Source organism: Ascaphus truei, chromosome 1 (genome assembly GCF_040206685.1).
Source record: "Ascaphus truei isolate aAscTru1 chromosome 1, aAscTru1.hap1, whole genome shotgun sequence".
Taxonomy (NCBI): domain Eukaryota; kingdom Metazoa; phylum Chordata; class Amphibia; order Anura; family Ascaphidae; genus Ascaphus; species Ascaphus truei.
Genome location: NC_134483.1, coordinates 533,103,432 through 533,127,208, shown reverse-complemented (window position 1 = coordinate 533,127,208; position 23,777 = coordinate 533,103,432). Strand labels below are relative to the sequence as shown.

The following is a 23,777-nucleotide window of genomic DNA, read 5'->3' as shown; positions in this document are numbered from 1 at the left end:
TTCTACGCTCCGTGCAGTCTCTTCCATTTAATAAAGAGCAGTTAAGTATGCAACGGTTCAGGTCCTATCAGGAACTGATCTAGGGTCCTGATGGGACCTGAACCATTGCATTCTTCACTGCTCTTTAATAAATTGAAGAGACTGCATGAAGAAATTTGTGAGTGGTGCTCTACTTTTAAAAAGCAATGAAGCAGAGTTTCTCATACAGTTCGTCTTGTACTGGCAACACATTCAGAGATTTCCCTATCAAATTTCAAGTAAACAGAGGCAATACCTCTGATGTGACTTCAATCTTCCATAAAACGCCTACCTTGAAGACAAAACTTAGAATGGATCACCCATAGCAAAGGTCATGCTTGGGTGCCGTCTTACCATCTGACAGCGTGCTGCAGCTGTAATAACTAACAATAACTAACACCATAACTTCCAGTCTGTTGAACACGTTGAGAACATCACCATTCACGTCCCCGGAATGAGTAAACGCAGAAGCCTCCCTCCTTAGTATCTGGAGAATGCTGGCAATAGCAGGTAAGTCCAGAAACATAGACCAGGCATGGATTTCCATGGTGCAATGGGTGACAGTAATGTCCTTCCTGAGAGTCCATGGAAGCAGACATGAGGCTCCACTTCCCAAGACATCCACAAGGGTGCAGGTGGCATCAGGCATACCAAAGGAGGCCCCAAAATAAAAAAAAGAATAAAATGTAGAGGGGGCTTCCATACGCCTATTCTCAGCTTCAGTAGGACAACGAAAACCAACTAAAGGAGGGGAATGCCGCTTTCATGAGATATGTATTTTAATCAGGGGTTAATGGTGCAAAAATTCGGATTTAGAAATGCAATATATTGGGTTTATGACAGGTCAAGCCATTTTCTGGGTCTGTGCAGGCTTCAAAGAGAACTTAATTGGGGGGCCCATCAAGGATGGCCCACTAAATGTGACATACGTTGTTTAGAAGATCATAAACGCTAACCAGAAATTATTCTGTCAGCCTCAAAGAAGCCTCAACATTCGTGAATAATTACTGGTACATTCCAGAGAGGTGAGACACAGGTTATGCTTTCATTGAAGGACTTTAGTAAAAATAAGATTATGTGACGTCATCTACTGTACATACTAAGAATTACATGTGTGTACTCATGGCACAGAGTCACACATGTACTGAGGCCAGATATGAGAGGTCTAACAGGTAAAATGGGACAGATATCCATTTGTCACTCAAATTTAGGATTAATACGGTCATGATTAGTCTCGTTGTGTTCGTCATGAGCGCCTGAAACGATTAATGTGACAAGTAAATATTAGAGACAGGAAGTTATGAGTGCAGTTATATACTGAGGCACAATTCAACCGTTCTTTATAGCAGTTTTTTTTTTTACTCTGTCATAAAACGGTCAATCTCACAGACTATTTACGGCAGGGGTGGGCTTATGTTGTTTCAATGGGGAAAAAGAAAACGTAAGCCTAGGCAAAAATTTCAAATAAAATCAGATTTCAACAGGTGTGTTTTGGACCAAACACGTGATTTCTCAATTCTTTGCCAGTGACCTCTCTGAGAAAATCCTGATACATAGTAACGTAATGTTATAGGGATTTCTGTTTGATCCTGTTATTTTAACAAACTGTCATGCCTTTACTGTTATTTTATGTTCTTGAAATCCTTTTTCTGTAATCTAAGCACTATATTTTTATATATACTAAAACATTAAATAAGTGATGCTTTGGACTCAATGAACAGATTGCACACTCTGGAGAAAGTATTTACATTTTCGAACACATTTGGCTACAATGGATGTGTGTGTTTTAAGTTTTTATATCATAAACAGGGGCCTGAGACACTGGCAAATATATTAATTTTATATCATTTGCGTAATTTCTCCGGTGGTGGGAGTGAATAGTTATCATTGCAATTTGAGAATAGGGTTAATATTAACTAATTGAATGTACCTTTGCGGAGGAGAAAGGTGAGTTGGCTAGCGTAGCCATTTGTATTAACCCTTCCACTGCCAGCGCACGACGGGTCTCTTACGTCAGCGCGCCGGAAGTAAGATTTTACCCAGCTTCCGGCGCACCAACGTCAGAGCCTTATCGTGGCGTGGGGCAGAGAAAGGAAGAGGCTTATAGGCAGCCGAGAGTCGGGGACCGGCCACGACCGTCAGTAGGGCCTGGCCAGAGGTCGGGGGAAATCTGCAGTGCTGGCCAGGCCCAGGACATCAATCCCGGCAGACCCCCCCTGTTGGCGGCCCTGCTTGTGTGCTGTTCATGACAGATAGCATATGGGGACGGATTTAGGGAAGATATTATTAATTTGAGGGACCTTTGCCGATTAGAACAATCAGTAATTGTTTGCCTTAATTTCAGCTAAAGGGGTTGAGTGTTGCCCAGAGGTTAGATGCCACCATACTGCCATGGGGTCAAAGGAAGAAAATAGAATTAATGAAAAAGGGAAGGGGGGGAGGGAGGAAGAATAGTATTGGAGAAAAAAAAACCTAACTAAAAGTCTCTTGGGTTGCAAGACTTGGGCAACAAACAGTACCTGATTCAAAGTAAATGATTCCCTTTAAAATAAATGGCATTATTACCTTCGATAAATCTGGTGCATTTTTGCAAAAATTGATTATATTTCTTTTGACGCTTACGCAGTGCATTATTTTGTATACTTACCCACATACACAAGTATCTAATATTTTCCAATACATGTGAAAAAATACAAAGATTCAGTAGTTTCATTTAAATATTTTGCTTTTTATATTAGGTCCAGAGAAATATATAAACTATGCAATAAAAGTACAACTTGAGTTACACAAGCACCTGTTTTAGATTAAACATCTGGACATTAATACTATCTTAGATGTTTGGGCACGATGTTTAAAAATGTAATTACTAAACCAACTATTGATATCAAAGTGTGAGATTTAAGAAAAAAATCCTTACTTCAATGCTTGTTTTTCTTGGCAACAATTACACAGCCAGTTTTATACAGGCAGCCTGAGGAATGTGCAGCACACAACAGAATTATTGTGCCGCTTTCCTCAGACTACGGAGAATCCAAGATTTGTTTACACTTTTGGGTACAAAGAGAATGTCTTTTGTATACCTGCTATGCTTGGGGTGTTTATGTTTACGGTTTCATTCAATTAGTAACACATTACTAGAGTTGCAAGTGTTAAATACTAGTGGAAAACACAGCGCATGCACTTCAGCTTGCCCTTCATAGTCTTACTTATTACAAGCACATGACCAGGATGTACCAATTCAAAAAAGGTCACAGCAAAGGGGTTGTATGCACAAATCTCAAACACAGAAAGAAGATTGGCTCAGATGGTCAGGTTCAATGACTTATTGAACCGGTCGCTCCTAGCTTTGGCAGGTGCTACCAGCACCCTTGCACAGGGCTCTTTAGGGGGCAAGGCACTGCCGATCTTCCTTACTGCTCCTGGTCCCCTCCCACCACTACAGTGCTTCTAGGAGTTGTAATCCACCTCCTGATCCATAACTTGAACTACTACAAGATGCATAAGCTCTCCTTTTCCCAAAGATAACAAAACTTTTCAGTCTGGTTTCTGCTGATCTATTCAGCGTGTCCATGTTCTCACTACAGCCGAACAGTGAAAGCTTTCTTTACTACCACCACCCCTTAGGATCTGGGCACGACAGCGGTACAATGAATGCCAAATAGTTGCACTGGGCACATGCCAAGCTTGAATCCATAAGTATGGAGCACTACATGACCAGGCTTGAAGCTCCTCAACACTCCTATATAGATGAAAAACAAAAGAAAAAAGAAAAGTATCCCACATGAAGCACTCTGGTATACAAAAATATAACAATTTAACAAGCCTCAAGAAAAAGCAGTGGCGAAACGTACATCGAGGCTTATTCTTCCTGTCTTCTCCCCCCTGACCACCTCAATGCCTTCATGCTCCTGCTCCGTTTGATTTTGCTGGGCGTTTCAGTAGCGACTCCTGTCTCCTGTCTCCACGTCATCAGTGACGGCGACGGTATTGGCGAACCCAGCGACTCTCCTTCAGGCTCCTATGAACTTACCTACGTTCTATCCAGGAGACTCCACGTGGGAGGCCAAGTATCGCCTCAATAGACTGTCTGCCTCCTATCTCTGTGGAGCTCTGACAGGTCATTCTCTCCACCACTCTTCACCGTATTCTCAAATTCACACTCATTGCTGCAGTCCTTGCCCACCACCTGCTAGTTATTTTGCCTACTTACACATAGTTATATTTATTTCTGTGCTGACATTTTTTCAGCCAGTTCTTGTGTGTTCTCTGCTTTCATCATTCATGGGTTTATGACCTGTTCATTCCCATTGAGTATGGGAGCAGAGTTTCATTTGTGTATATTTTTTGCAGAACCCCTGGTATAGGTTTGTGCTTCAGCTAGGTCTAGGTGAAAGCACTAATTTCAGTAGCTTTTTTCTTCCATGACCGGCCGGTCAACAGAAGGGTACTTTGTCGTCATTAGACCTTTATTATTCATTATTTCTGGCTTATGTTGAGGCTATCCCAATTACTTGGGTCGCATGTGGTTGTTTTCCACACTTTTGAGGTTTGTGAGAGTGTTTTATTATGTATGTATGTCATGTGATGTGTCCTTAAATAAAATTGTTATATTTTTGTATACCGAGTGCTTCATAGGGGATACTTTTCTTTTTTCTTCTTTTGTTTTTCATTCATGCATTATCCCCATTACCATCAGTATCCTACTATACTTTAGGCGACTTTACTGACCTTGGTCCTTATGTTATTTAATTAGTCTGTTGCAGGCTTGTTTTTGTGTTGACTCCTATATAGATGTAATGGCTGTAAAGAATGTGGCCCTGAGGGCAAACCATGTCTGAGAAGTGATGCAGGAGTTTTATCTGACGTCAGGGCCTCCAGGACTGTATTCAGATGCCAAGCAGGTACCAGAGGATATATAGATATATAGATAGATAGATTATATATATATATATATATATATATATATATATATATATATATATTATATATATATATAGCAACTGTAAATATTCCTGTATATTCATTTGCATGTCAGACAGGTCTGCAACCCTGTATTTTACCATTATCACCCAGCAAACAGCACTTCCATTGCAGCAAGGGATTCTGGGAAATTACATGCAAATGAGCACACAGTGCCAATTTTTATCTCATGCTCACATTACATGAGCAGCCCTTAGTCAATGCATGCTGCTTTAAACACAGCTTTTAAGCAAGGACTTGGGAGATGCAAAGTCAGTTAACCCACTCACAGACATGTTTCAACCTTGATGGGTATCATCAGTGTGAGGTTGGCTTGCTGACATTTGCTCAAATGAGAAGAGTAGGTAATCACCACGACTATTAAGGTTATGGTGGGTAAAAAAAGTGACTAAAACCCTCCACAGTAAAGCATAAAGCAACTGTAAATATTCCTGTATATTCATTTGCATGTCTTAGACAGGTCTGCAACCCTGTCTTTTACCATTATCACCCAGCAAACAGCACTTCCACTGCAGCAAGGGATTCTGGGAAATGACCCACCATAACCTTAATAGTCGTGGTGATTATCTACTCTTATCTCATCTGAGCAAATGTCAGCAAGCCAACTTCACACTGATGATACCCATCAAGGTTGAAACATGTCTGAGTGGGTTAACTGACTTTGCATCTCCCAAGTCCTTGCTTAAAAGCTGTGTTTAAAGCAGCATGCATTGACTAAGGGTTGCTCATGTAATGTGAGCATGAGATAAAAAGTGGCACTGTGTGCTCATTTGCATGTCATTTCCCAGAATCCCTTGCTGCAGTGGAAGTGCTGTTTGCTGGGTGATAATGGTAAAAGACAGGGTTGCAGACCTGTCTAAGACATGCAAATGAATATACAGGAATATTTACAGTTGCTTTATGCTTTACTGTGGAGGGTTTTAGTCACTTTTTTTACCCACCATAACCTTAATAGTCGTGGTATATATATATATATATATATATATATATATATATATATATATATATATATATATATATATATATATATATATATATATATATATATATATATATATATATATATATATATATATATATATATATATATATATATATATATATATATATATATATATATATATATATATATATATATATATATATATATATATATAGTGTTCGACAAACCTATACATTTGCTCGCCCCGGGCGAGTGGATTTAACCCCCGGGCGAGTAAATATTGGCCCAAGCAGCACACGTTTGGTACTAGGTGGCGAGTAGATTTTTTTTTTGTGTGGCGAGTAGATTTTTTGGTCATTTGTCAACCACTGTGTATATATATATATATATATATATATATATATATATATATGGGGTGCACAAGCCAGTCCTCAAGGGCCACCAACACTTCAGGTTTTAAGGATATCCCTGTTTCAGCAAAGGTGGCTCAATCAAAATAATTGAGCCACTGATTGAGCCACCTGTGCAAAAGCAGGGACATCCTGAAAACCTGACCTGTTGGTGGCCCTGGAGGAGTGGAGTTGGCCAACCCTCCACCACATGAAACAGGTTTGCAGCATTGAGACAGATACATAGTCCACTTTAAAACAGCACCCAAAAAGAATGAACGCCTCAACATTTATGGTATAGCCTTTTAAATGCATCAAGGGTATAAGCAACGTACTGGAAGAGTATTTCAACAGTGGTGGAGGGGGAGGGAAGACAAGCAGCTGGAAGGAAGCCAACGTATTGAGATAAAGCAAGAAATAACCATTACAAAAATAATTAATAAAGGTCAATAACTTCCCAGCACAGACAAGACTGTCAAATATAGGAAATAGGTTAACCAAAACAGACACGCAGAGAGAAAGAAAAAGGATCAACCACGTTTACAGTACTTTTACGAGTGCGGTACCTGCTTTGTTTTCTTTCTTTTTTTTTGAAGGCAACACTGGCAGCCTGTAAAATGTGCCTCTCCAATATGATTAAATAAAACACCACATTTTAGCATGTGTGCAGCTGCTGTGAGTTTGTAGAATGGAACATTAGCTTTGATTATTTGGACAGCACCTGACAAACACATGGATTCCAGCCAATTTTTTAAATATTGACAAATAATTCATAGCATGCCTGGGAAAAGTTAGTTTTTTTTTAGCATATAAATAAATAAATCTAATGGACAAGTAGGGTATAAAAACCCCAGTGGTCAGTCCACTAGTAATCATAGAGCCTGATGAAGCTGTGGCATCGGCGAAACATGTTGCTCATACACTGAAGAAAGTTTGTCCCATTGAAGCCTCCGTAGCTGACCGAGTGTGCTGTGTTCAAAGATCTCCTGCATGATCCTGTATTATGGATGCGGCGTCTAGGATCCTATATGCTGCATTGCACACGGTCAGTGGTGTTGCTGATTTGGGCTATTCTACATGTGAGTTTTGTTGTTATAGATGTGTGAATAAATGCACTTTTATCTACTATTGAACACATCTCATATACATCTCATTGGGATCACGTGGGTGTGAGCTGTGTCTGGCACCTGGACGAATATCATTACTGAAGGGATAGAGATCTCTGGATCCACTTTAAACGAACAGAAACCCCTTGTTGTGTATGTACTTACACATGCCCGTGTGAGTATTGTGATATTACTAGCATTAATCACTCTAAACCTCCCCTGGCTGATCCCTCTGCTATATTGCGAAAGTATTTCGTCTACTCTTTTGCTCCCTATACATTGTGTATATGATATTGGGAGGATCCGAGGACCATCTGGACAAGGATTTCCATAGAAGAGTGAAAAGCAAAGACAAGTAAAGACAAAGACAAGACAAGTAAAGACAAGTAAAGACAAGTAAAGATACCTTTTGTTGTGTATTTACTTGCACATGGCCGTGTGAGTAGTAAGATCTTATATTTGTGCTATTTTCCCTACCCCCATTGGTCGAGATTGCATATATATTCATATTTATTATTATTCATTATCTAATCCCTTGCTCCCCCTGTGATTGTGTTTTTTCTGTATGTACGAAGGGTCTTGGATAGATCCTACTGGGGTTGCAGCAGACTGGGATCTACATTCTAGCCCTCCTTCTCCCTTTTGCAAGGGGAGGGCAGCTACATTCGTAGTTACAGTAATACTGTGTTATTTTCTTTTCTTTCTGATTTAGTACTTTATACGAGTTAGCACCCGAGTTCTTTTTTGTTTTTTAGCATATGCATGAAGGAGTGAAACAATATTATAGTATTAAATCCCACCACAATATAATAGAGAACATGTAGTTAGAAATAAGTCACTATAAAATTGTGATGGGAATTATGAATCATTTTAACCAGTGACTGAAGACTATTTAACAAAAGCTTCATTATTTCAATGATTATTATATGAGTGAATCAACTAATTGGCTCTAAAAGCCAGCTTGTACAGGGTCCAAAACACAATCCATGACAAATGAACATTAGTATTTCATGCCCCTGACATCCACAGACCACCGGTTCCAGCACCTGGCAGAATAGGTGCACCCCAGTGGCAAGCAGCATATCGGAGATACTTTCTCTCTCTGATTGGAGGGGGACATGCTGCTTGCCACTGGGAAATGTGAGGGAGAAATACACACTTTGATACATTTATAGTTCATATTGTGACCTGGTTACATTATTGTATCCTTCTTATGCATTTCATATTGTGAAACCCTGCGCTCCCCTTACCTGGAAGACATTGCCGTTGCTGAAGGACTATTGGAAAAGTCCTTGAAAGGCTTTACAACTATATCACACAACTTTATATTTGCATTATTGAAAGTGTTGGGGAAATACTAATCACTATCTTTATTTGTATATATTAATCCCATTGATATCCACAAGTGTTAATTTGTTCACATTACATTTGATACCACCTCTTGTTCTCTTTTTACCAAGTTTATTAATTGACTTATTTCACATTCACTGACATACAACACTATTAGGAGCGCCCAATCATGCCCTCTTCCAGAATAGGTGCCTGTCATAAACCACTTTCTCTTTGTGACACCGCAACCATATTCGTAGTTTGTCTCTCTCAAAAAAATCTCAAACAGAAATATATAAAAGACCAGGGGACCATAGATTAGCTCTTGGGGAGCCTCTGATTCAGGTAAGGTTAACAAAATGTATGTGCATAAGAGGGGAGAAATGCTGCTTTTACCTGTTGCTCAGTACTGCAGAGTGACCAAAACGATTCACATCATGATAGAGAGTTGGGCGGGGAAGTACAGCCCAATGATCACAGGCTGCAGGAAATAAAACAGAAGAGCTTTTAAAACCAAAACCCATGTACAGGAGAAAGCAACTTTAACAGCAGGCAGAACGCATGGGTGAGGTGTGGGAGAAAATTCTCCCAAGGCTGCAACGCTGAATATAGAAGAAACTACATTTAAAGTAACAAAATAGAGACGTTTTCTAGCATACTGTATGGGCGGTACCCAATTTCATTTCCTCAAACCCACTGTTACTCAGATTACGGTTTCTAGTCAGCCAGGCATTAGAGGCAGGTAAAATGGGACAAAGTCAATGGTTAATTCTTCTTATTTTCTACTTAGGGCAAATCTATCAAAGCAATTGCACAATATGTATCAATGAAAAAAAATACTGTGATGTATCAATGGAAATAAATGCCATTTAAATCACGATGCATGTTCTGCCCCAGAATTGCACCACATTTCATTTGATACATACAGTAAGTACAGAGGCAAGAAAAGTCTGACACCCAATGATAATTACTTAAATTCCATAGTTTTTCCACGATAAACTTCTGGAATCAAAACCAGTCGTTTCTTAAATATCCAACAGGTTTTATATTAACCAATTCCATGTTTTTTTTTAAACAAACGGATGTATTAATTACTCCTTATTTGTCATGGTATGCGCAAAAGGGAAATCCTGGTTTTACCAGTTAAATTAAAGGGGATAATTAGAATCAGGTATTTAAATAATTAGGTAGATGTTCAGGTGTGAGTTTGGGAGGCTCCACCTTATATAAAGATCAGTAACTTTGCGAGTTTGGTCTTCACCATACAGCTGTGTGTAAACACGTCATGCCACGGTCAAAAGAAATCTCTCAGGACCTCAGAAAAGCAGTTATTGATGCTCATCAGTCTGGAAAGGGTCATAAAACCATTTACGGATTTGGGCCTCATTTGTGGATAAATAAATGTTGAAAGTCATGTGTGTGTGTCATTTGTTTGACCAGGTTATCTTTATCTATTATTAGGACTTTAATTAATATCTAATAACATTTTAGGTTTAAAATATGTGAAATTCCTAAGGTGGTCAAAAACTGTATGCCCGTTGGTTTAAAAAAAAAAAAAAAACCCCAATGCAAGAGGAAGTTTGGGAATGTAAAGTTACGGGTAAGTAACCTATAACCCGGACACCTTTTTGTCAAACCGTCAATTATAAATTCAAATCCCAGACATTTTCATGGAAAACCTGTTGCCGTCACAAAGGTACAATTCTCATACCAGAAAGAAAAAGAAAGAGAGAAAAAAAATCGCTGTAAATCTAAGCGTGTTTAGAGGCTAAAACTTACTTTCTGAAGAGAAGCAAATAAAATATTAAAATAATCCTTAACACTAGAGTCACAGGCAGGAAACAAAATTTGCCCTAATTAAAAGGTGTCCAAGTGTCCCAAACCAGGAACTGAGCCAACATGCGTCTGCATTGGGACCAGCATATTAACTACAATACTAAATCACGGCATCTAGCTTTACATAAATCCAGGTAACTGAAGTAGATCATTTTAAAAAAAACAATCCTGTTAACAGTCTAGAACTTGTTAAAGGATAAGCAAATGACATAATTAAAATCAATTTTTAGAATGAAATATATATGTTGAAGTCTTACTTGTAATAGAGAACTGCAAATTTCCGCTTGCAATGAGATGCAGGCACCTCCGGCAGTGAGGGGGTTAATAGAAGTTTAATAAGGAGCAGATTTTGTAGGATATTGATGGGTAAGCATTGCCCAATGGTGCCAGTTATTTTAGGACATGCATAAGGTTTGCATTTTTGAAAGTGCAGTTGTCGTCTACCAGACAATTCCACAAATCTGGTCAACACCTGATATTTTCTATACAGCGCTCACATGTTTTCTTAAGGTATGTCACAGCAAAAAGGTGGGACTGGAGCTATCCGGCTAAATGCGGATATACAATCAACAATAACATTCCTTATTGCCACTGTAATGCCATCACTTGGCCTAGGGAGTATTTGGAACTGAATGTCACAAGCTGTCCTTCTGTCAGACTCCTCAGCTTCACACATGGCAAACTGCCAAAGTAAACAGAATTGCAGCACCCCCACAAGGAGTGACACCCCTCACTTTGTCTGGTGTTTTCCCCTTCCTGTTAATGCCACCCCTTGTGATGTTCAGCAATCGGGGGAAATAAGGGTATTTTTATTCATTTTAAAATGTAATTTACCTAAAAAGACACTTTACATGTAAAAAATGTTAACACAAACTACTGTAATTTCCAAATCGTTTAGCATTTATTATGGGGGGGGGGGGAAAATAAGTTCATTATGCATTTTTCCTGTTGTTTAGCATTATAAATAAGTGTTCATCATCTCAATATAGATATCACAATAGAGCTATCATGTTAAATGTTAGGTTATTGCCCAACCGTAGGTGGGAAAAGTTAAAGATCACTGATGTATTTCCAAACTTGTTCTAGTTGGAGATGCCCATAATGTAGCCTGATAGAGAAATATAAACATACATACGTTCTACCTATGGAGGAGCTGTGGGAATCAAGCATTACTCATCACTATTACCAAGTAACATATACCACTGTGGCACCAACACATGAGGTTACCAACCAGAGAATCATTCTGTTGGGTTTGTGCTCAGAATTGTTTTAAAAAGACATGTTTATTTTTGTTAGGAAAAGCATATTCCTGTGGAGGAAAAGGCAGGAAAACAACAATCACTTTATTCTTTATTTTAAGGACCAGTCAGAAAAGTCCAAAAACAGTCACCCCTAAAAAACACCACCATGGCCACACAAATGGAAGTTCCATTCTATAGTATTCAATTGCACACAGATTCTTACTCATGCAATACCATATAACTACCCATGTAGCATTCACAGATCTAGCTTAGAATCCACATTAAGTTTGAAACCCTAATATATGACTTGTAAAGACTTAATGGAACTGTCCTCCAATGCAACTACAACACACAACTGTGAAATACTGAAAGAACTAGATTGGTCATCACTTGAGTCTAGGCGCAAAGTTCATCTTTCCGGTCTTGCCTTCAAATACTTTGTGGGCAAGTTACCGCCTATCTGAACAAGCTCCTCACCCCTAGCCCATGCAGCACTTATCTGAGATCTGACTCCAAAAGACTGTTCTGTTTTTTTTGCCAAAGTTCAAAAAAATATCCGGCCGCCCCTCCACCCCACAACTGGAACAATCTACCGGAGACTCACAGCCGCCACCCATCTAAGTTCTTTCAAAACTAAAGCGGTCTCACATTTTAATCTGTCTAACTGTTACACACGCCAAAAACATGTATTAACTTTATCTGTGCATGCAATTTCTTGTATATAATGTATAACCCTGTTAACATAATACTGTATAACTATGTATTTGTAACCATGTATTTGTCATCATAGCTCTATGCCCAGGACATACTTGAAAACGAGAGGTAACGCAATGTCCTCTCAAGGTATTACTTCCTGGTAAAACATTTTAGAAAGAAAGTTTCTACAGATTTGTTGATTTCATGAATATGATACTTTTCCCCAATGCTTCCTTGTATGCATTATGCTCTGGTTTGTATTCCTCCCTGTATTATGTCTTGTATATAAGCTCTATGAAGTGCTGTGTACAGTTCATGCTGGTTGCTAAACAAATATAAATTCAATACATAAGATGATCTGCTCTAAAATACGAATTTCAGAAACATCCTGTTTTTGTAAGTATACTGCTAAATCTTATAACTAACACCTTGTGCCCCCTTCTGGCCAAAACTACCCAAAGCAAAAAACATATCACTCTTAAAAGCTGCAGTTCAAGCAATATCCTGTGTGTGTTTTTTTTTTTAATTAATAAATCTGTTCCATACTATCAGAAAATACTAGCAGTTTTTTTTTTGTTTTTTTTTTTTAAACAAATTTTAAAAGACATTTTTAATATATTATAATGGAACAAGCAACATCCCCTTCCTCTTCTCAAACAGACTCTGGCACACCCCTTTTTGAGTCCTGCCCTCTCTCTAGCAGTGCACCAATTGTAAATAGTGACTGCCTGGTCACATGATCTTCAACACACAACTTTGCAACTTGGGTACTCTCCTGCAGCAGTTACAGTGATTTAATGAACCCCCGAGACGAATATTCACAGATCGATCACAGGAGAACAGATCAATCAGCAACGTAGCTGATCACTCATCAGTGTGCAAATTTTATTGATGCCCATATTGAATGGAAAGAAAAAAATAAATAAACGGCAGCTTGAAAAACTAACTCAAAAAAACTCCAAAAAAAAACTATTTTAGCATATAAAAAAATAGGCAGTCTCTTCACGTAGCAACCCACAAATAAAACAATATAGACACACAAATGTTATTTAAACTTTGCAGGCTCATACGTGAATGTTACACTATGCATGCAGAGGAACCTGAGCGTGAATGTGCTTCTAGAGATTGTGTAACTTTCTGTTCAATGTAAAGACAGAACAAATGACAGGCAAAGCACATCGAAATGGCAGCTTTTACTATGCTGTGTACTTTGTACTTTGTACAAACCATGTTGACATATAAACATGGAAGTATAAATAAATAAAAGTTGAGTAGGTGTAAGGGTGTTTATTGACAGACCAACCAAAGAAAAAGTACACGTACAGTATGTACTTGAAGAAATCCCTTAATGGGTAAATATAACTTGTAGGTAGATAACATTTCAAATGTTATTTGGCATAGTTAAAATAAAAGCGTGATACAAAGCAAACCTATGTGCTCTAAAACACAGTGAGTTATAACAGGGTGTACATTCCTTAAATGCGATAGCAGGTATTCAGCAAAAATTGCAATCAAAATATGTACATGTACCATATGCACATACTAGTATATTATGATTTGGAGGGCTGAAAATAGTTTGCAGCAACAAAGCTCTGCCTACATACCAACTCCTAAGTGTACAGTAGATCTGGTATATGTCTCCAATGACATAGCCTCCGTTTTGAGCTAGTATACTGGCCAACATCACATAGATTGTTTCTGCAGTTTGAAACAGTATGTCTGTTAGGGCTTCCCTAGTGATGGTGTGGATTAAAAAAAAACCTTTTTAGGTGTGAAACGTTGTCTGTCCTTTTGGTGGCACCCTTACTGATAGTGTGAGGAGCAAACAAGTCCAAATGAGGGGGCTGAAAATGTATTCAGAGATTCCCACTTGTATGCATGGAGTTCTGTTAATTCAAAATATCGGCATTTTGCAGGGCGGATAAGCGCAGTTTGGACTGTCTATCCAGGGGATGCGCAAACTTTTTGCCCGGCGCCCCCCTGCATGCCATCCTGCCCTGCTCGCGCGGCCCCCCGGCATTTAAAATTGCCCTGGGTTAGAGCGCGGGACCTCTGCAACAGCCATGCCCTCCAGTTTGCGCACCCCTGGACTATCCCTTGCGTATTGCAGTGGGTGGATGTGTAGCAAAAAGAAGCCGTTTCTGATCATGCCAACAACCTATGTTGCAATTTTCCTATATTATATACCTCTGATGCATTAGCCTGCTTCTGATGTTGCCGCTTCAGCATTAAAGATGGGCCCCATAAATGCTTTAACCTGAGACGTGTCACCTAACCTAGAGGTCATATTTTCTATGCAGAGTGACCTGGTGGCAGCACATGTAATGACAGGATATTTAATGGCAATTGAATAACTATATGTGGGTAAAAACAAAGTGATATAAAATATATGTAGGAACTCACCAATATCATAAGCCATGAAGTCAGAAGAAAAGCACTTTGCCCCGTGGCTCATTGATGTGTCGTTGTGCGTGTTGCCTCCAAACACTAGCATGGTGCCACTGATAATCACTGCACTGTGCAAATAGCGGAAAAATCTGCTATCTTTCAGGATTGTCCTAATGAAGGGGGGGGGGGGAGGAGAAAGGAAAATTAGGTACAAAAAAAAAAAAAGTATTTACTACTGTGGAAAAAATCTCAATGTAGAACCAAGTATCAGATTTGTTTGAAACATCACTAGCTCCTTAATGTAGGTATTCATCATTCCGTTATTATTTGACATGTGCACAATAGCATACACCAACAGCACTTTCCGCAACCCCCATTTGAGTTACATTAATTATCTATTAGAAGACGTAGGCCAGTAGAACATAATTTCCAGTTTGATGAAGTTAGATATGGCTTTCATTTCTCTGCAGAAACAAAAGCAAGTTTTGTGAGAGGTCAAGATAAAAGATGAAATGATGTGATGATACAAACACAGACAGACCGACACACACACACACACACACACACACACACACAATTTAGCAGAAAGCCAAAGAATGGTCCCATCCTCAAAAAAGACAATTTAGTTAAGCAGCTGCACACCATAACTGTTGGTCTCAGGAATGTACTCAAACTATAAGAACGTAAAAGTTATTTCCATTTACAAACATGATTTATAATTCTCTTCGGAATAATTAATGTGAAATGAGTTAAAGGGGTAATAATACAAAACACATTCTATTTACATCCTAGAATAGACACTAGTGATGCAGACAATTAGACACAAAAGTAACTACCCCAAAAAGACAAATAAGCACACGCGAAAAAGCCCAAAACCTAAGGAAACACTGCAGAGTTACTACAAATGTACAACATTACTAAATCTCCAACTTCTTATTGCACTAATGTTATGCTCTGTACCTGGTACATTTTTTGAGTAAGTACAAATGATAAAATGCATACCACATGTGTGTTTCCACTTCGTACTTGTACAAGTCGTCTGCAATGCGATATTTGTTAGCAGTGAAAGCCTTGTAGCCTCCATGGATGTATATAGATCCTGTTTTTTCATCATAAACACTGCTATGGCCATATCCTCCTTGTACAAGAGCTCCGTTTGTTTGGAGGATCTCCCAGTTGTTTGTTTCTAAATGGGGAGGGGGGGAATTAAGAATACAAATTTGTTAAATGTCTTGTCCAAGCACCATGCGCACAAAAAAAAAGTACAAACAAAAAATTAAAAGGAGCACTTGACATATTTTAATACCAGCATTAAAAACTGCAGTGATACCAATGAAAACAGAAGCTACTGTATTTAGCAACAAACACTCCCCCATTATTTTATGGTCAGTGTCCCACCACGGCAGTACATCGTATCAGGCAACAAATGCTATGTGCAGAGTCCCGAAGCCTCTATATTGTAAGTAACCATATTTACTTCCTCTTTCTCCCTCCCTGGCAGTAGACACCTACAGTACGTAGCTCGGTAGTTAACTGGACTGACAAGATAAACACTAAAATGCCTGAGTTATTTGCCTGTATGAATATTCCAACATCTGCTACAGGAGGTAACATGTTACCACCTTCTTTGCAGTTTATGCCAAAACAAATCAGGAGAGATCCAACTGCACAACAAGTACACACTAAGATGCTGCCCCTTTAAAGAGGAAGCCCCAACTACAAACAAAATGTAATGGCTCTTTGAAGAGACAGTATATCGGATTTTTTTCTCATGATAACCATATGTTTTTAAAGGATTTCTAAAAACATCTATTTTTTCATGACAAGACCACTGAACATGGCTTGTACAGGTTAACGGTCACATTCCACCGGTTTTCTTTATAAAGAGCTCATGATGCATTTAATATCCAAGTGAAAGACCATATTTATCATAAGCCTGAAGGCAATGTAGCTTGCATTAACAATTGCTATACACCTCCAGGGAATTGACAACCCTATTTAAAAAAAAAAAAATTAGATTAACTTACAATGTAGAGTGCATTATTAAACAAAAGATGGAAAAGTCACTGCACGTTACATAAATTAGCGAAACGTAAAATACATTAGTATTTCTAAAAATAGCAACTACGGAAGGAACTGAAACGAGGTACTCACCAGATACCCACCGCGATTAAAATAAGATACCCTAAATACTGCTGGGCTCCATTTTAAATGATACTAAAATGAGATTATTATTTTAATGTAGTTTCTCTCGGTTCGCTAACCCTGGACAGCTATTCCATGCATCTATTTCAGGAAAAGGTAACCTTCAACTTCTCAGATCTCCCTCTGCTAAAACAAAACGCCCATATATTCCAGTGTTCATCCCACTCTGCAAAAGTGTACAATAGAAGAAAAACAAATGTTGCCGTCCTACACCACAGTCACACCTACCTATGTTATATTGTTGGATATTGCTAATGTACCCGTAGAGAGGGCAGTGGCCAAAGAAGATGAGTATAACCACACTGCCATCTTTCAATGTGACGGTGTGGGCAGAGTGGCCCACCACTGCATACTGATCCTTTGCTTTTGGCAAGATCTGGACCCAGGATTGATTCTGAATATGAAAGACCCACAGCTGGTTGGTGACATTGCCAGTGGTGTCTATTTTTCCTCCGTACATGTATATTTTCTCCTAAAAAGAACCAAAAATATTAGCACAAAGCAAATACGATTTCATTTATAGCCGTCATAAAACGTAGGGACAACACAGGCAGATGCAGTAATTATAGTAGTAATGAATTACATAAGCCATATGAGGCAAGAAGCCGCACCAAAGCGGTCATGGGGAGCATACAAGCCGTGTGCTGAATTTCGATGGAAAAAGGAAAGTGTTGGCATTAAAGAAAAACTCAAATTTAAGGGGACCTGACATTATCGGGGCAGAAAGTAACACTTGCCTAAGCAAGTGAAAAAGACCCCTATATAACTAGCACTCAAGGACAGAAGAGTATAATCAGATAAAAGTTAACCTTTATTGATATATGCAAGTGAGTGAACAACACTCTGAAAAGAACACACAACGCTAATATTTAATTAATTAAAAAATGTATTAAATCAATTTAATAAAATGAACCACCTCCAATATAATACCAGGCTAATGGGGGTGGTGAATAGGAACTATAAGGCACTGGCACCATGCAGTGAATGATTATATTACAGGTGGTGCCTCAGGGGGGTAGGTATGTATGAATAAGTTTATCCATGGGAGGTGTGGTATATGAAAATATGGTATGGTATATACAATCCTCACATCTCCCAACCACCCCTGATTAAGATAGTCACTCCAAGGTATATATAACCCAGGCTGCAAACATCTACAGCACGGGATAAGATAGAAAATACCCCTTGCTGATAGGTAATGATGTGAAAACCCTAGGTAAAGCAAATATGCTGGTTATAGCCTGCTAAGGTGGGTACTATGGGCTAATACTAGCCAAGCTCACAGTAATTCCACTGAATAGGGAGTGACATGGGCCAAATGATCCTGGTAAGCAACGCAAATAAAATACAAGTAGTTTACAAAAACTGGACTACTGTGTAGCTAGGATGAAGTAACTGTAGATTGGAGACCCTGGATACATTGTATACATTTATCGCAAAACAGAGTGTCCAATCAAACAGATTGACAATGGTATATTTTAGTATCTAAATACCAGAGGCAGATGAGCGCAGTGTATAATAAAAGGCACCGCTGCTCGGTTACTCTGTAAAGGCAGCGCTTACATAGTCATGATAGCTATCTCGTTGTATATAAGGGTAATGTGCACTAAATGTAATGCAACCGAAAAAGGTGTGCAGGTCTGCAAAATAAGGTTAATATTGTAAAGTTGGTAGCTGGTCTGTTAGAGGGCTGAAAATCGTTTGTGGCAGATATATCTTATAGCAGCAGTCCGTGAAGTAGCTAGCATAGATAGCTGCTGCAAAGTGTAAACGAATAATAGCTCCGATATATATTACAGACCCCCATCCGGCGTGGTGTATTCATGAACACCACAGAACGTGAACTGCCGGATGGGGTAGACTAACTAGATACTAAGCATATGAAAGCGGCAGTTTGCACTGAAAGGACAGAGGGAGTCTGTAATATATATCGGAGCTGTAATATATATATCGGAGTCTGTAATATATATCGGGGCTATTATTCGTTTACACTTTGCAGCAGCTATCTATGCTAGCTACTTCACGGACTGCTGCTATAAGATATATCTGCCGCAAACGATTTTTGGGAGATGTGAGGATTGTATATACCATACCATATTTTCATATACCACTTCCGTGGATAAACTTATTCATACATACCTACCCCCCTGAGGCACCACCTGTAATATAATCATTCACTGCATGGTGCCAGTGCCTTATATTCACCACCCCCATTAGCCTGGTATTATATTGGAGGTGATTCATTTCATTTTATTAAATTGATTTAATACATTTTTTAATTAATTAATTAAATATTAGCGTTGTGTGTTCATTTCAGACTGTTGTTCACTCACTATTGCATATATCAATAAAGGTTAAATTGTATCTGATTATACTCTTCTGTCTTTGAGTGCTAGTTATATAGGGGTCTTTTTCACTTGCTTAAGAAAGTGTTACTTTCTGCCCAGTTTTCCTTACCCCTGGCACCTACACATACATAGACTGTAGCAAGAGCTATCCTCCCCTTTTCCACACACACACACACACACACACACACACACACACACACACACACACACACACACACACACACACACACACACACACACACACACACACACGAATAATCAGCTCTATTGCGTGCAGCATTTTTCCTCTTTTTCAAACCAGATAATACGTTCACCCAGCAACCAGGTAGAAAGATTGTCATGGGACATTTGTAATATGAGCTTTAGAAAGTTGATACTTTAACAGACTCGAATCTCAATATCTAGATCATTCAAAGCAAGGCTATATTTAGAGGTTTCATTTTACTCCAATTACCTTGTGTAATGCCAGAGAATGTCCGTATCGAACCCCTACAGAATTAATTGAACTGTTTAATGAAAGCCACTCTTGGGAGACCAAGTCATACCTGCAGAAAAACAAAGGAGTATGGTTATTACGGGTCAATGTGGCATTTCACACATTGGGAGTGGGGGGGAGAAGAATCTATGCAATGCACTTAATACTTTTAAATATAGCATTGAAAGATTCAAAATGACATGCTTTCATATCAAATATAGGCAATATATTGTAACTTAGGCATTTTTAGAATCTTGCATTACATTGCCTGAGGATGATCGAGAATACTTTATTTAAACAAGTGAAGAGAAAACCAAACAGGGAGAAAAAAAAAAAGAGAACCATCCCCATCTTATGTAGCACTGTGCAGCCCCCCAGGCATGGCTGCCCCCTCCTGGGCTCATTACATTCACATTTCTTGACTATGTTATCTATAAATCTAAAATCCACCAAGTATAAAATAAAAAAAAAAAAAGGAATAGAAAAGTTTGTTGCCCAAGAGCTTGTGTGTTAAGCAGTGTTAAAGAAAATATAACTTGTAGAATTTATTTCCTTATTCTTAGTCTTTTACATATGTTTTATCAACAATCTTCAAACAAAATACAAACAATTCTTAGACTACTGGATTGGAAGGGATTTCATTATTTGGCTAACAATCCTTCATGTAGTAAAATCATTAAAAAATTATTATCAGCTAGCTAAAGGCTAAAAAAAAGTGTACCATTGCAGAACCAGTTGTCATCAAATTACATAACAGCAAAGCATTGTTTCCATTTATGCTTGGTAGTTGGCGAGACCAAGACACTGTCACTTAACACTGGGCAATACAAATCTGGCATTAAATGAACATTTTCCAGATTCATTTATAACTGGTTTGAGAAGTCTATTTCAGGGAGAAAATTCCCCTTCATCCAAAAAATTGAAGCTTTACAATTTTAGAATGTATAATAAAAACCCATAGAGAAAACGAACGAAAAGTTGCACAAACATTGTGTGGTTTCTTTTCATTCATAACATGCATCTCCTTTTAAAGCCCAATACAAAGACTTGAAACTGTTCTACATGTCTGGATAGTTACACAACCCATTGTTTCCTCAACAGCTAAACATCTTTTCCTTTAAACAGTGCCAGAATTTTAAATGTACAACTGAGGAAACTTCAGAGTTAAAAGTTACATCCAGAAAGAAAAACTTGTAGCGCAAAAGGTAAAAAGACAGAACATATGTATATATATATATATATATATATATATATACAGTGAGCAGTTCAGTATGGTATAACCGAGTATGTGAAGAAATGAAGCAAAAACGGCAAACAGCAGAATTCGTTTGTATTAGAAAAAATAAATAGAACAAGCGTTGCACGGAGCACTCACAGGTTTGTAGCTTAATGTGAGTACAGCCGACAGCATCGCGAGACCAGGCAGATCATGTGACACAAAAGAACAAGATACCGCTAGAAGTGTGTACTCACACTGGCCCGTGTGAGTATTGTGATATATTTATTATTAATACCTTCATACCCTACCCTTTCATTACCTGATATTGATTTGGGCAACTTCTTTTGAACAAGATACCAAGATAGGATTACACTCACACTAGCCCGTGTGAGTGCTAAACTATATTATATAGAATACAAATCTTGGTGGTTTATAAACACACCATCCCCCCCCCCCCCCCCTCATTGACGTGTATACAATTATATGTGTTAACCCTATCCTCCTTTTTGTTTACACGAGAGGAAATTTCCCCTGGAGCGGCACTGTGAACCAAAGAAGGAAGTGGACTGTAAAACAAGAAGAAGAACCAGCATCGCAAGAAGAAAAGCCTCATCAGAAGCACACGGGACTCCTAAAGAAACTCTGATGCGACTGGGCTTACACAAGGCCGTGTAAGTCTTATATACCTTTATTCCACTTTTACACCAACACACATACACTCATGTGTGTCCACCCTCCCAATTAGACATTAGACACCTGAGCTACCACACCTACTCAGGTTACAATTGCTTCACCTTAGAAAAAAGTAACTATTAGTTATATAACACTGCCTGTTTCCGACCATTGTGCTCCCCCATCTTTTTTGTATTCATTAACTATAAGGGTCCTGGATAGATCCTGCTGGGGTTCCGAGTCACAAGAGGATACCACCCGAAAACCATTTACAGGCAGTATTACACCATTCTTTTTATACTTCTGCACATTAGATATAACAAAGAGAGATAGCACCCGGGTACCTTCGCAAACAGATCATGTGACACGCAAGTACACTCCACCGCATCCAGCACTGTAGAGATGGGCAGAGCAGACCTTGGTTTCTCTAAAATCGGGTGTACTCAATCAGGACAATCTACAAGCATGTGAGAGCACTGTGCAACTTGTGTTTTAATTGTTTCTATTAAACAAACCAATTACGCTGTGTTTGCAGTTTGGCTAAATCTCTTCACATACCTGGTTATACCATACGGAGACCACAATCTGAGTGGAGATCTACAGGAGCCTGTCTGGTCTATTGGAAACATTTACCAACACGCTTTATCAAGAAGATTTTTTGTGCTTTTATACTATTGGAGTGGGGAATTGCGGACAGGAGGCACAGGCTATTCCTTAGCGCTTTAGGTTGTGTTGTCTGGACTTTGCCATTTCTATCAGGGTGAGAGAACCTCCGCTGCAGGGAAAGAGGACTAATTCACTAGAAATATTATTTAAGTATTTGTATTGTCACCATTTCCTTAAGAACCTTATTGTATCATTGTATCACATTTTGTGCGCTGCTGTATTTTTCCTTGGGCAGTGTAGCTCGCACAGGAACAGTAACTCGGATAATTCCCAAACTATTTTGCATTTCACTTCTCTATGTAGTTGAATCTTAAGAAAATGGACGTATGTAGTCATGCAATGTAATTTTAATATTGAATGGGGAGCTGCAAGCATAAACTGCTTCTTTGCCACAAACACAAACGAATAATTAATTTATTCCTCTAGGCGCTACTGACGGAGCCCGTGATACAAAAGGCCACACCGTTTAACTCATGAGGCAGCAGCACACCCTCTGACAGAAAAGGATTACATCTTAATGTGAAGCACCTCAAACAAATCTCACAACAAATAGTAACAAATGTGGTTCTCACGCCATAACCATCTGGTAGTTGGATTGATTGAACATGTAGCCTCCCACAACCCACATCACACCGTCAAACACCACAGCTTTATGCGATGCTCTGGCAAGGTCCGGGTTGGAGTATTCCTCACGAATCCAAAATGACTGGTTTGCTGGTACCGACACGGAACAACTGGGACCTGTGCCGGGAAGAAAAACACCAAGATTAAAGAATAAGAAAGCAAAAGGCTCTAAATGTAAAAATACCGATTGTAGCAGAATACAAAGCAAATATCTCATATAAACCGCTCGATTGTGCGTTGACCTAAGGCTTCCATACATGTGCTTTTTTTAACCTGGACGATCAAACTATGTCTGAAGCGTCAAGTCTATAATCCAATTGGTTGTAAATGGTCATACTTTTTATGCGTGCAACATAGAATTCAAGCTTACACATGAGACCGGTGAGTTTCAAAGCTCCGTACATGAAAGGTATCGCAACCTAGAACAAATCTGCACATTTGTCTTGGACCACATTAAGTCTAAGTAATGACCAGCCTCCTGCTCATGCCCAGTTTCTGGGCCTATTTCCCCGTGTCAGCAAAGGAGGCAGATGGAAGAGAATCACACCTCGGGACTTGAAGCTTCACTCTTGGAAACACCCTTAAAAAGGGGGCAAAACTAAAATCTACACACTCACTGGGCTCAGGAGAGGGGGAAAGTAG

General features: G+C 38.9%; 1 protein-coding gene across 1 annotated transcript in view; it reads right to left on the bottom strand.

The window, feature by feature from the left end:
- ATRN (attractin) overlaps nucleotides 1–23,777 on the bottom strand; it is a 209,501-nt gene that overhangs the window by 122,705 nt on the left and 63,019 nt on the right. Inside the window, exons 6-11 of the mRNA XM_075572654.1 lie at nucleotides 23,084–23,252; nucleotides 19,934–20,024; nucleotides 17,360–17,603; nucleotides 15,929–16,112; nucleotides 14,942–15,096; nucleotides 9,162–9,246 (exon numbers count right to left, since the gene is read on the bottom strand). Of these exons, the coding sequence (XP_075428769.1) occupies nucleotides 9,162–9,246; nucleotides 14,942–15,096; nucleotides 15,929–16,112; nucleotides 17,360–17,603; nucleotides 19,934–20,024; nucleotides 23,084–23,252 (928 nt within the window). The remainder of the gene's footprint in view (nucleotides 1–9,161; nucleotides 9,247–14,941; nucleotides 15,097–15,928; nucleotides 16,113–17,359; nucleotides 17,604–19,933; nucleotides 20,025–23,083; nucleotides 23,253–23,777) is intronic.